This window comes from Ambystoma mexicanum, chromosome 2p (genome assembly GCF_040938575.1).
Source record: "Ambystoma mexicanum isolate Mex_15411 chromosome 2p, UKY_AmexF1_1, whole genome shotgun sequence".
Classification (NCBI taxonomy): Eukaryota; Metazoa; Chordata; class Amphibia; order Caudata; family Ambystomatidae; genus Ambystoma; species Ambystoma mexicanum.
Window position 1 is genome coordinate 1,178,050,431 of NC_090923.1, and position 14,384 is coordinate 1,178,064,814.

The 14,384-nt window shown below is 51.0% G+C and overlaps 1 protein-coding gene across 1 annotated transcript in view; it reads right to left on the bottom strand.

Moving 5' to 3' along the window:
* HAUS7 (HAUS augmin like complex subunit 7) overlaps window positions 1-14,384 on the bottom strand; it is a 262,504-nt gene that overhangs the window by 146,402 nt on the left and 101,718 nt on the right. Inside the window, exon 4 of the mRNA XM_069645349.1 lies at window positions 8,097-8,158. Coding sequence (XP_069501450.1) covers window positions 8,097-8,158 — 62 coding nt within the window. The remainder of the gene's footprint in view (window positions 1-8,096; window positions 8,159-14,384) is intronic.

Consider the following 14,384-nt stretch of genomic DNA (forward strand, 5'->3'; position numbering starts at 1 on the left):
CTGGAGAAAACATGCAGTATCATGGGGGGGTGAGGCCTCAACACCCGAGGAAGATACAATTACCTCCCCGGCAGATAAATCATGCAGCTCAACTCCGAAAGCACCAGCACAGCCGCTGGATGAAAGTTCCAAAAGGAGGAAAACCTACCGCCGCACATGATTAGTAACCGACCATCAGCGCTCCATGCCGGAACCTGCACTCTTGGCACCCTTGTGTCCCATGCAATGCCCCAGCTGAGTGGATGGACAGTCACTCCGGCCCGAGGCCCCTTGGGGCCAGTTTGGTTAACTTTTGTTCTTTCCTTTCTTCTTGTCAGGCTGGGATCTTCCTCAACCCCCCTGGTTACTGGGCCCCGGTTGGCCCTGATTTGGACAAAGTTAAAACCCGGTTACAGCTGAGTCATGTCGACACCGGTTTCCCGGTGGACTTACCCGAGCACAGGATTGACCCTCTTCCGCCACCCACCTGATTACTAATGGCACCCCGCAGACCTCCCCTCCAGCGCACACTAAGCTACGCTACGTCTCATTGAATAACGGGGGACTGAACTCTCCCATGAAACCCAAGTCCATCCTTCGACGCCTGCAGGACCTTCAGGCCTCGGTGGGGTTCCTACAAGAGACCCACCTCTTAGCCAAGGACTTCGCTAGACTGCGATGCCGAGCGTTCCCAATACAATACCTGGCCTCTGGCCCCAGCAAGAAAGGAGGCACAGCGATCCTGCTAGCGAAAGGGATCCCCTTTAAGGAGAAGGAGACTCTACGTAGCCCAGATGGCAGATTCGTAGCGATTAAGGGGGAATCTCTATGGGCAACTCCACACACTGATCGCGGTCTACGCTCCAAACGATGGTCAGGAGGCCTTCTAGAGAACCCTGAAATCCACTCTCCTCTCCTTCCTCTGAGGGATTTCAATGGGGTGCCCAACCCCTCTCTGGACTGGACAGAACAGGCGTTCCATCCACCAGGGACTTCAGGTTAGCTTTGGGCCTCTGCCACTTGTTCAAAACACTGGCCGTGGTGGACACCTGGAGGGTCCTCCACCCAGACACAGCGGACTACTCATTCTTCTCCCACGTCCACCACTCCTCACCCCAAATAGACCTGATCCTAGCCAGCCGGCAGCTCCTGCAGTTCAGGGATGATGTGGCAATCGGTGCAAGAGTGCTGTCGGACTATGCCCCAATTTTCCTCACTGCAAGGATCTTCGACCCAGACCCCCCCCCAGCAAGACGCAGATGGTCTCTATATGATGGTGGTGCGCGATGCCATAGCCATGGCGATCAGCAATTACTTTAAGGAACCCCCCCCCCCCCAACCTCACCTCTACAGAAACAAGATGGGAAGCCAAGAAGGCCATAATCAGGGGGGAACTGATAGCTCAGGCTGCCGCATATACGAGGAGGCAAACCATAAACAGAAACCAGCTAGACAAGGAAATGGCGGAGGCAGATGCGACCATAAAAAAGAAGTTGTCACCCAAAGCGGCCAAAATGGTGAAGCTAGCTTGCACGAAACTGGAAGCTCACTATGCCGAGGACACAGCCCAGACCCTGCTCTGGACCAAGCAGAGCTACTACGTGAATGGCAGTAAAGCCAATAAATTTCTGGTAGGCAAACTAGCCAAAACCCACTGACGAAACCACATTACTGCACTGCAAGACCCAAAAGGTAGAACCTTGTACGGAGAAGGGGGCGAAACTACAAGTGGCGGCAGCCCATCTGGCGGACACCCTGACCTCAGCGCCCCGCCCGCAGGCCCTCCAGGAACAATTTATAGCAGACGCCCAGCTACCACACCTCTCAGAAATGGACAGATCCGCCCTGGAAGCCCCAATTACGACCGAAGAGGTGGAAGAAATACTCAAAACTCTGAAACCCAGGGCCCTGGGCCCAGACGGCTTTCCACCAAAATTTTACAAACTCTTGCACCCCCTGCTGCTGCGCCCAATGACAGAGCTCTTTATTTTCGGGACACGGGCACTATAGCGCCCTCTATGCAAGAGTCTACCACAATCATGCTACTGAAACCCAGCAAGGGCCCAAAGGAGTGCTCGTCATATATACTGATATCATACTCAAACTCAAAGGTTCTGGCAAACAGGTTGGCGCAAATCCATCCATCCATCCATCCATCCATCCATCCATCCATCCATCCATCCATCCCATCATAGATCAGGACCAGGCAGGGTTTATCAGAGGGAGAAGCACCATGGACAACATCCGTCGAGCGCTCAATATAATCGAAGTCACGACCCAAGAACGACAGGGCCTGGCGGTCTTAACCCTGGATGCCACCAAAGCTTTTGACAGGGTGGACTGGAACTTCATGCCTCACACTGGAGGCATTCCAGTTTGGCCAGATATTCCAGAAAATGGTGTTAGCAAACTACAAAGCCCCGAAAACATCACTCCGGCTGAATCAGAAAACCTCGTACCCAATCCAGCTCTCGTGCGGGTCGAGACAAGGCAGTCCGCTCGCCCCGCTGATCTTTGCTCTGGTCATGGAACCATTTGCCCAAAGGACACGAGCCAACAATCACATCACCGGGCTAGAAATAAACGGCGAACAATTCAAGAGCTCCCGGTACGCCGACGACGTGATGATCTCCATCACCAACTGTCAATCTTCCTTGCCCGCTATCCTAACTGAGCTGGAGGCGTTCGAAAGAGTGGCTGGATTCCAGGTGAAGTACTCTGAATCAGAGGCATTGGGCATCAACCTGGGCGCTCCCCTTCTAGCCACCCTCCAGGCACTCTGCCCGCTAAAATGGAGCACCTCCTCCACGGCCTACCTGGGAATACACCTCACAGCAGACCCGAAATAGCTATACACTGCTAATTTCTCCCCGTTATTCAAGAAACTGGAGCAGGACCTCCAACGATGGGACAGTCAAGAAATTTCCCTACTGGGATGGGTCACAGCATGCAAAATGAACCTCCTCCCTAGACTGCTGTACCTGTGCTCCGCTCTCCCGTTCCCCCCTCCAAAACAGGCCTTTGAACAACTACAGAGGAAGCTGGCAAAATTTGTGTGCAGGGGACGCAGAGCCAGAATACCTATGAGGGTCATGACTGGGGCCGCGAAATGGGGCAGCTTCGGGATGCCCAACCTGATTAACTATTTCCTGTCTGCCCAACTAGCGAGCGCTGCGGCCTGGGCGAGCCTGGAGGCCCCCCCAAAATGGTCCCCCATCGAGCAAACTAGATATCGGCCCTACTACATATCCCAGGGCCCCACCGGAGCCACAAACCACAGATGTTATCGTCCACTAAGGTGACACTCGAGGCATGGGCGTGGGCCAGACGGAGGAGGAAGGTGCCCAGGGGCCTGAGCCCGCACTCCCCAGTCATCTGGAACCCTGACTTCAGGCCAGGAATGGAAGCAGCTCGCTCCAGCCGATGGACACCTGGGGGCCTCCAATCCCTCTCACAACTCTACGAGGGCAACAATCCGCTCAGCTTCGAAGAATGCAAAGATTGCTTTCAGCTGACGGAAAGAGAGAGGTTCACATACGTCCCAACTTCGCCACTAGATCCCGCAGCCCATGGTCCGTCTGGGAGCCTCCCGGGACCTCCACCCACTTGGACAGGCGATGGGGGAAGGCACAGGCCGGGGTCGGATCACTAAAATGTATTACCTCCTCCAGGACATGCTAAAAGTTAGACTTCCATACATGCCCGGATGGGAGGCGGACCTGGGACTACCCATAGAAGACCAGACATGGGTGGAGATATGGTCCAGGATCAATTCAACATCCAGATGCATTACAAACAAGGAATGCGCCCTAAAGCTCCTTCGCCGCTGGTACTACTCCCCAGTTCGCCTGAACCATCAACGCTGACATAGACCCGAGCTGCTGGAGATGCTGTGGTGAGCGGGGATCCTTTTTCCACATGTGGTGGGGATGCCAGACAGTGCAATCCTTCTGGAGGGAGGTCCTGAGGATCATTGAGGACATCACCCAGCACAAACTACCGATGGAGCCGGAGGTGATCCTTCTCGGGGTGGTAAGCCCAGACTGCTATCCCAAAACAGGGCAATCTGCCAAACTGCTTACACACCTACTGCTAGCAGCTAAGATCACAGTGGCACAGAAGTGGAAAGCGCAGGAAGGTCCTCTTTTGGCCCTCTGGTGGATAAATGTTTGGGAGATCTTGGTGGCAGAGAAGGTCAAAGCGGCTAAGGAGGGGTCCCTCCACCGCTTCACCGACTGCTGGGCCCCAGTACTGAACTATCACTCCCGATTCCCGGCGTTAACTTTTCAATCCCACCTGGTATCCAACTTTCTGGGCCCCCCAAAGCCCTGATGGGTCTCCAACCCATCAGAGCATCACAGACTAAAGGGGCAACAGGGGAGGGATCACTGGGAGGGGGTACTGGTCAAGCTGCATGCATATTAACTGTAAAGGGAGTCAATAATAAATGCAATGCACAGTAAATGCTGTAACCATAATAAAGTTGTAAAAAAAAGTGTGAAAAACTCACTTTTCCTTAATCTCTCCCCTCCACTCACTCCTTTTCCTTCCCTCTCTTCCCCCTTTGTCCAGAGTCTTTCTCCCTCATTCAGCCCCCCCGCCTCTACCTCTCGTCTTAATGTGCATGCTCTTCCCCCTCACCTCACCGCTACCTACACCCATCACCCCACGTAGCACTATATCCCTCTTCATTCCCCTCACTACATCCCTGTTCTCCATTTATGCCTTATTACACTCTCTCTACCCATCCCTTACCTTTACACTCAGCCGATCATGCTTCACTCTGCTTTCACCACTATTGCCTTCCACTCCCTCCACACCCTCCCACCATACACTCACTCTCCAATTCCCCCTACACTCTTCACCTTTTACACACCCACCCTCATCGCATTCCATACCTCGGGTACGAATCGTTCTCACACAGAATACTTCACCTGCACTCTGCCCCAACTCTGCTAAGACTTCAGCACTCTGTTCTTTGACAGTCCTTCGCCTGGTCTCTCGGTCGACCCAACCTCACGCCTGCAACCCTCTCTTTCTCATTAACTCCCCTTTGAAACTGTGCTCCTGCTGGTTCTGTTTCACCCTCCACTTCCCCTTGGTTGGAACGCTCACGCGACTATGGGCAAATCTGTACATGTCCTTTCCTGAGGGCTGCGTTGCACATCTTTGCAATCCCCTTTAAGCCCCTTACCCTTTTCCAGCATGTTTTTTTGCAGTCTCTGGTGTCGTAGAGCAGGAGCTCAGGCGGTGTGTTCGCCTGTGTGTTCTCCTTCATATGCTCCTCACTACCCATCTGTTTTCCAATGTCCCACCATTTACCTGGGGTTGGTAGGTCGGGTGTTTGGTAACTCATTTACCACTTAATTCCCTGACAATTCTTGATTTCTCTTTTACCCATGCCCGGTCTGGAGTTTATTGGTTGCTCCCAGGAGCAGTTGGGGAGTTTGAGTCCTGAAACGGAAAGTTGCCGGAAACAGTATTGGGAAACATCATGCGACAAAAAGTGGTACCCTTGAAACCATGCATGGCATGTGAGGAGATAAGCGGGACTCCCACCTGTTCCCTCCCCGCCACCCCCCGGGCTCCTACCCCTTCCCAACACCCTCTTTCCACTTCTACGAAGGCTCTCTCCACAAAGGGTCATGTCCCCGACCGTCGCACAATCCGAACCTCCAGCCCCATCGGCTGGAAAGGCTACTCCACAGCCAAGTTCTTTGGGGCGAGACAGCCACTGAAGATTGCATATCTGAACCCAGAGGGTGTCCGACATTTCACCGGAAAACTTGCAACCATTCAAAAACTTAATTGAACTCCTGATACTGTGTATAGTCTCAAAAGGTGTATCACTATGGTTGTGTCAGTTCAATAATAAATGACAGTATCAGATTAAATCTTATGGTTCTGAAAAACATGCATTATCACAGATTACTATTATTCCCCAATAATTGTATTGTTCAAGACACAATTTTGGCCCCTGCCTTTTGCTTCTTTTCTAAGAAGTCCAAGGCCATATCATTTGAATGTTAGTTCCAAGGCTTCTGGCTTGACTTTCAATGTGAGGTCAGTTGCTATTTGATGTTAAATTAGCATCCTGGAGTGTTTGTGCATCTCTACTGCTTGTACGTAGTCTGTTCTGTCAATTATTACCATGTTTCCATAGCCAAACAAAGTTGCTGACACGCTGACCACATCAGAGACCGAAGCTTCAGTAACATACCGAAACGCGCTCTGCACCCAGGAGCGAGCTAGAGTGCATTGAGCTGGGCTGTTGAAGCTCTATACCCGCTGACAGCAGTGCCTGTCGATGTTGAGGCCAAAGCCGTACCAGTCAAGGCCTTAAAAAAAAGATAGTTAATAATTTATTTTTAATATGTTCCCACTCCTCTCTAGACGCATGCTTAGAAGAAAAGAGGCCTTGCCCTGTTGGAAGCATCCTCACCCTCCTTGATCTATGCCTCAGAGGGGCGCCCATGACTAATTTTTGATCTCATCTTTTTATGGTAGGAGGATGAAGAAGGCTGTGACTCGCTGCAGGAGTACAAGTGTTCATTTGCCTTAAGTCTCCTGCCTTATCTCTCCCTCTTCTAAGTAGGCTTTGCCGTTTCCACCTCCAAAGCCTTCATTTGTACATTGATTGGCAGGACCTGCAAGAATGATCCATACCATGGCCCACCGGAGACATTACACACAAATAACTGTGTGGGTTGGCAATGGCAGCCGAACATCAGAGATGGTGTTTGTCAAGCTGCACTACACCCTCTGGTGAAGTCTGTGTGAACAGTTGGTGCTGGAGGTTATCCATCTGGATGAGAAATTACTGGAGAGGATGCAATCCATTAGAACGGCTTGGAAAAATAAGATTTGGAAACCCAAATTAATGATAGGTAACAAGTGTAAAGGTAGACAAATCATGCAGATATATTTGGATGGTGGCTGGAAATGGCTAGAAGCGGTCTTCTGTATAACATGAAGCTAATATAGGTTAGTAGAACTCTGACTTTCTAGTGCATAAATGTGATATATACCTAGTACAATATTTAAAGCTGTTTTTTGTCCTGTGGAAAAATAATGGATGAACACTTTTGGTTAAGTTCACAATGCATCAAGTGCCATTATGTACCAATTCTTTGGTTTTTGATGATTTTCCACTTGAGTGAGAGTGATGCACTGCAGAACACTAGTGATGAGATGGAGAACACTTTCGATGAGAATAAAGTGGGATTTCAAATAGGCGAGGATGCTGTGGCCGTGTGAAGGTTGGAGACATAACCTTGTAAAGTTTGTGTGTGCAGAGCTGCCAATCAGCCTGCTGCAATTGATAAAGCAAGAAAAAAGCCTAACTAAAACAGATTCCTTTAGTAAGAAGTGGAAAGTGCAGACATTGACACAAGGAGATTTGAGGAGGTAGGGATGTTTCAAGAAAAAGTAGGTACTTTTTACCTTTATTAGCAATTCATGCTATTTGATGGAGCTTCTAAAAATAATGTAAAACTTCATGGTAATAAAGAAGAGGGTGTAGGATAAGTGTATAGTAGAATCTCGCTTTAGACAGTGGGCAAACGCGGCCTTTTTGATCATGGAACATGAAATATCCATACAGCATGAGAGGTAGATCACTTTCTTGTGCGTAGCAGGGTGCTCTACCTCAATAAGAAATAAGAATTACTGAACATAGTGGAGGGACCTGACTTTAATGGGATAAGACAATTATTTCTCTGCCTAAACGGCTAAAAGTTCTTTCTGAAATGCCTGGTCCTATGAATACATATTTGTGATTTCCTTGTCTGTGGCATCAACATGTCCCAAGATCTGCTGTGGTAGTGCACTCTACAGAACAGTAAGACCACAGCCTACTTGTGGCTAAAGGACCGTTCTGCCATGTGATCATGTGATGGTGGTAGGATGCCATCCATGTGGCAGAAGGCGAATGACCTCCAAATATGTGGGACAAAATCTATTACTGAACACCAGGACAGTAGCATAACATTCTTCCAGAGACATGCCATCCCTAGAACAGTGATCTCCACATGAAATGGAGCCAACAACTCCACGTGGCACTGGAACAGTGTCCCCATGGGACAGCAGGAGAGTATGCTCCAAAGCATGCATCTTACCTTGATCAGATCCAGATCCTCGGCCTGGCATATCATTAATTGGAAGCCCAGACGGGCCATCTCTGAAGAAAGAGCAAGAGAAACAGCAGTTATTCACAGGATCACAAAGCCTGCGGCACTGAATGTACGCCTTCTATGCAAAGCACTCAAAGCATTCCCGCTAGGTGCTTACAGAAATGGTTTGGCTCTACACCAAACTCTATAGCAGTTTTGTTTCTCACGGTGTCCAACATACCCAAAGCTGTGGTATTTCGTTAAATTGATCCCTTCACACTATACAGGTAGAACAGGATTCCAGAATTCACCACATAGCCTCCCCACATAAGACCAGCACAGTGCCTGCATTACTTATGTAATTTCACTCCTTGCTGGAGCAAGGTGAATATATGAAAACTTGACACCTTTTTTTCTACTCACATTATCCATGGCAAAGGTTTCCAAATAACATTATTAGACTAGGCAATTTCTGCTCAGAAACATATGGCATGGAGCCACCCAGAAGAGGTCCCACATCCTGTTTGGAGTGAATGGGGAAACTGCATTTTGGCTATGCAAATTAGCTCAAAAGCATGATTTTTGCTCCAGAAAATGACCTTGGTCATATAGAGCAGCGCCATTTTAGCCATAGCAACCCAAGACATACAGCTCTCAAGGAAATCCTCAATATATTTCAAACACAGACAGCATAAACTGAAGGTGCCCCAAATTCTTTCCAGGCTCTGGGATAAGGGGAGCGAACATATTTGTAACGTAATCTTAGTGGTCTTCTATTATGTGCAGCTTAGTATCCAGGGCAGTGCTTGTAGTGGGTGGGCAAAGTGGAAGCATATTCAGAGAAACTGAACATGTATTAATGATAAGGCATATTATAGGCTGGATGTAAACTTGGATGTGTGAAGACTGAGAAGTAATCCAATCGTACGGAGCAAAATGATAGAAGTGAGTGGTGTTGGGTGGCAGAATATTGGTACTCAAAGATAGAGTAAGTTAACAGATGGGCTTGGGATGTGCTCCAGCACTGCCTTGAACCATGAAGTCTGAGTACGGGAACAGGTTTCGCCTCCAAATCCAACCCTGTGATTAGTAGAAAGGATAGTGTGGGAAGGTGAGGGGAAGGAGGGAAGTCAAAATCTGCGCACCAACACACTTAGGCCCAGTCAAGAAATAGGATGGTCCATGAAAGTGGTACAGTATACCACATTTGTTGACAGGAGGCGACTACTGGGTGATAGGATCAAAACAAATACATGCATCATACACTTCCATCAGGCAGAGCCGGTGACTGCAGGCCCCCAGATTCAGGTATTTGAACCCTCCGTGGGCCGTGTGTTTTCTGCCCATTCTTGGGCTGCCATCATTGTTTTTCCCCCTTGTGTGTTCTCCCCAGCCACCTCTCTCCCCTTCCGTGTTTCTCCTTGTTGCCCTCCCTCCTTCCCGCCTCCAAGCCTCCCAGCTCCCCCCTGATTGGCTGGAGCCCTGTGTCTCCTCCAGGCTAGCCTGCCTGCAGTCCACCGCGCTCGCCACTTCCATCAGGCAGAGCCGGTGACCGCAGGCCCCCAGATTCAGGTATTTGAGCCCTGCGTGGGCGTGTGTTTTCTGCCCATTCTTGGGCTGCCACCATTGTTTTTTCCCCTCTGTGTTCTCCCCAGCCCCCCTCTCTCCCCTTCCGTGTTTCTCCTTGTTCCCCTCCCTCCCTCCCTCCTGCCTCCAAGCCTCCCAGCTCCCCCCTGATTGGCTGGAGCCCCGTGTCTCCTCCTCTTATTGGTGCTACCAGGGCAGCCCCTGCCCGTCAGCCCCAACGGCTAAAAGCCCCCTTAGGCAAAGGGCGGCTCCCTCCTGTGCGGCCCCCGGTGTGTCTGCAGGGGGCGCCAGGCGCCATTCCACCGCTCCATCTTGTGAGCTCCACCTGCTTCCTCGGCCCACCCCACCCCTACCTGTTCACTTCCTCGCAGTGTGGCTACACTTCTTTGTGTTCTGAATTTGTGGTAAACTAGGGTTTTTCTCCCCCCCGCAGGATTTTCAAACTTAGGTGGCCTCTCCACTGTATACCTGATACGCTTACTGTGTTCCGAATTTGTGGTAAACGTGCCTGCCGCTCTCTTCCTGTCTGCTTGCGCTTGTCCCGTCTCCTCCCCCCCACCACTCCCTCCTATTCTATGGTGCTCTCTATCTCACCGATCTTTTCTAACTGCTTCTCCATTGACTATCCTGCTCTCCTCACTAAAGCTGGTAGGAAAAAGTTTAAAAAGGACATCCTGGTCTCCAACCCAGGCCTCCCTATCGCTGACACCTACACTAGTGCCTCCTCCAAGGAAACTCTCACTGACATCCTCTTTTTCGTGCCTTCACCTGACCTATGGACCCCTTCATATGGTCTCTGTGCTCTCTCCTTTCTCCTCTTCTCCCATTAATGGTGGCACCCGTTGGGATGTCCTCTTGGCCTCCTTCCACTCCTCTAAGGCCATCATTAATGTCTACGCTAATGGCACCGTCTTGGTCCAAGGCCCTCAGGCCAACCTTCACCTCTTCGATAGACGCTTCCCACGCCTCATCAACTTCCTTTCCTCTCCTGCTGTGCCCCCTCCTGTCCTCGACTACCTTGCCTCTACCCTCCCTCCCCACCTCCTCTCGTGCTCCTTCACCTCCGCAGGGTGTACCTCTGATCTGTACCCCTCCCCGGAAGTCCTTCAAAGATGGCAACCTTCTCCACATTGCCACTCTCAATTCTCGCTCTGCCGTCAAACATTCCTCTGATATCTGCCGCCTTCTTGAGGAACTTGATCTTGACGTACTCGGTCTCACTGAGACATGGTTCACGGCCAGCTCTGTCACCAGCTTTGACACACTCCTCCCCAACGGTTACAAGATCCTCTCCGTGCCCAGGCCCAACCGTGCTGGGAGGGGGTGTGGCCCTTATCTTCCCCGAGTGGATTCCTGCCACTGTTACTCCCACGCAGACCTACTCCTCTTGAATGTCTTGTCTGCTGACTCACTCTCTCTCGCTCTCTCTCCTGGCCATTCCCTTACCGTGGCTATCTATCTATCGGCCACCTGGTCAAATTTCCTCCTTCCTCTCCGAGTGGGCGGACATCTCCTACTCACTCCTGTCCACAACCACTCAACTCCTCTTTCTTGGAGACTTCAACATCCACCTGGATGCCTCCTGTCCCCCCCCTCTGGACTCTTTCGCGATCTCTGCGACTCCCTCTCCCTCTCTATTCTCCCGTCTGGGCCGACTCATTCTGCAGGGCACACTCTTGATGCCCTGATCTCCTCTGACCTTCCCCTCTCTGTCCCTCTCTCCACTCCTCTCTCCTAGAGTGATCACTTTCTCCTCTCCTCCCACCTCACCCTCCCTACCCCACAGGCAAGGCCACCCCCATCACTGCCACCTTCCTTCTCGGTCATCCGACCCGTGAAGCGCGTGTCAGTTAAGGCTTTCGCTGCCACCTTCTTGCCCCCTCCTCCCCCTTCGGCTGACTCCCACCCTGACACAGCCCCCTCCACTCTGCTATATCCGATACCCTTGATATCCTTGCCCCGTCATGAGAATCTGCCTGAAGCCCAAAGCCAAATCTTTAAAATCTGCAAGGAGCTGGCCAACCCTGCAGCAGTCTCTACCTCTCCTGTCCCCTCCCAGGCCCTCTGCACGGCACTGGCCTCTCACTTCATTTCAAAAACTCAGGACATCCTGTCCTCACTCTCCTCCCATCACCCCCCCCTCTATTACCTGCCCTTCCTCTGGCTCTTCTGCAGCCACCCCTCCTCTCTCCTTCCCTGCCTTTCCCCTTATTTCTGCTGACGAGGTTTCAAGACAAGTCCGATCTATGAAAGTCTTGTCAAAACAGGTCCACCCCTGTTCCTCCAAAACTATCAAGGACCAACATCGACTCCTTGGCTCCTGCCCTTGCTGACTTCTGCAATCACTCCTTCGCCTCTGGAGTCTTCCCCATCCCCTCTCAAGCACTCCCTTCTGCACCCCCTTCTTAAGAAACCCTCTTCCGACCCTTCCTGCCCAGCTAACTATCGCCCAATCTCTATCACTCCCTTCCTCGGCAAGCTCCTGGAGAAACTGGCCATCTCCCAGCTTAATCTCCATGCTGAATCTGTTGGTAGTCTTCATGACCATCAGTCTGGCTTCAGAGCTGCCAGAAGCACGGAAACTGCTCTCCTGAACATCCGTGAGGACCTGCTCTCGAACCTTCACTCTAACATTCCATGTGTTCTCATTTTGCTTGATCTCTCTTCTGCCTTTGATACTGTCAACTATACCATCCTGCTCAACCGTCTCTGTGATAACCTGGGTATCACTGGTCAGGCTCTGGCGTGGCTGACTTCTTTCCTCTCAAATCGACCCTCCCAGGTCCAACTGGGGTCTTTCCTCTCTGACATCTTTTTCTCTACCTGTGGTGTCCCTCAGGGATCTAACCTCTCTCCCTGGCTGTTCAACCAGTATCTGGCACTTCTCACCCACCGCATCGCCGCTCTCTGCCCCTACTTTCAGTGCTATGCGGATGACACCCAGCTCATTTTCAGGCTACCCTCGGCCTCCTCTTCTCCTTCCCTCATCTCTGACTGTCTTTCTGCTATTCAGGAATGGTGTGCCGCCAACGACCTCTGCCTTAATGCCAGTAAGACTGAGATTCTACTCATCGGCACTCCCACTCCCTCCTTCCCTGCTGCTCTCTGGCCGGCCTCTCTGGGCCCTCTTCCTGCTCCTACCTGCAAGGCAAAAAACCTTGGGGTCATCTTCGACTCCACACTCTCCTCTCATATCCGACGTCCCCTAAGAAGTCACACTACCAGCTACACCTCCTCAGAGGTATCCTTCCTTTCCTCTCCTTCCCCCAGAAGCTCACTGTCTCTAGAGCCCTGGTTCTCTCGAAGCTGGACTACTGTAACAGCCTCTATCTAAATCTGCCCGCCTCTACTCTCCGCCCTTTGCAACTCATCCAGAACAGCACTGCGGGACTTGTCCTTGGCCTCAAGCCCAGGGACCGGATCTCTCCATGACTGAAATCACTACACTGGCTCCCAGTGACTGCGAAGATAAAGTTCAAAACCCTCTGCATTGTCCACAAGGCCGCCTGGGGCCTTGGGCCAAAATACCTTCAACTCTCTCTTCCTAAATATCTTCCTTCTCGAGCTCTTCGCTCATCCGCCTCCAACTCCCTCAGGGTCAGCCGCTTCTCCAAACAACGAGTTGGGGGCAGATCTCTCTCTGCTGCAGAGGCCTCCCTCTGGAACAGCCTTCCTGCCTCCCTGAAACTTAAGGAGAACCATGTCCGGTTCCGGAAGCACCTCAAAACCTTCCTCTTTGCCTCCGCCTTCTCTCCCCCTCTCCCCTGCTAATACTACTGAAACTGTACTGAATCTGCAACTGGGCCACTCACCGTTCTTGGTCCTTGGCCCAGCCACTCTCCCCTGCACTTCCTCCCCGGCAACCCCTGCACTGCGGGACTGTGTCTGTATCCCTACAGCCCCCCCTTCCCAGCACTTGTCTGCACTTCCGTCGCACTTGCCACCAACTGGCCCTTGTTATTTATCCTGTATGCTAATCTGTACTGCACTTTCCCCTCTCCCTTTCCCCCCCCATGCACTTGCGCGATCTGAATAACACCTGGCCTAGTAGGATCGTTGTCTGTCTCCCCTCGTCCCCAGCCCCTCCCACCCCTGCCTCATCGCACCGTGAAACACTTGTTTATAGGCGCCTTACAAATGCCATATCATATCATGTGCTCCAAAATGACTAATTGGCATGGGACCATTCAGGCAAGGGAAGGAAGTTATTTGAGCAGCAAGCACAACTGGAAACTTCACAACATGCATTACTTTTCTGCTTGCGTATCAGATTTCCAACATAAACATTGAAAATAGGGCCCCACAGCTAGTGTGGTAAAGTGATTTACGAGGTCTATGTGAAAATGTACAGTCACATTTGGTGGGTGGCTGGAAACAGACCCTCACTGCATAAAACGAACCAGAAAATGTTCAGCTTGATAATGAGTAAACAAAGGTTGGAAAATAATTCAGTGCCACAGTGCAGTAGATAATAAACTAACCACATAATCATGGTCTTACTTCGCCCTTCATGAAGTAGCTCCCCCATGGTTAATTGCATTTGGTAGACCTACAAAGTAAAGTAAAAGAAATCCAAATTTTACAAGATGGTAAAAGGCTACACCTCATTCGGTTGGAAGAACAGCCACGTTTTTAGGATAATTTGGCAGAATTATGCGGTTACAGGCTTGGACAGGCCATGTAAAGGAGTTCCAGGCAAAGGGCAAT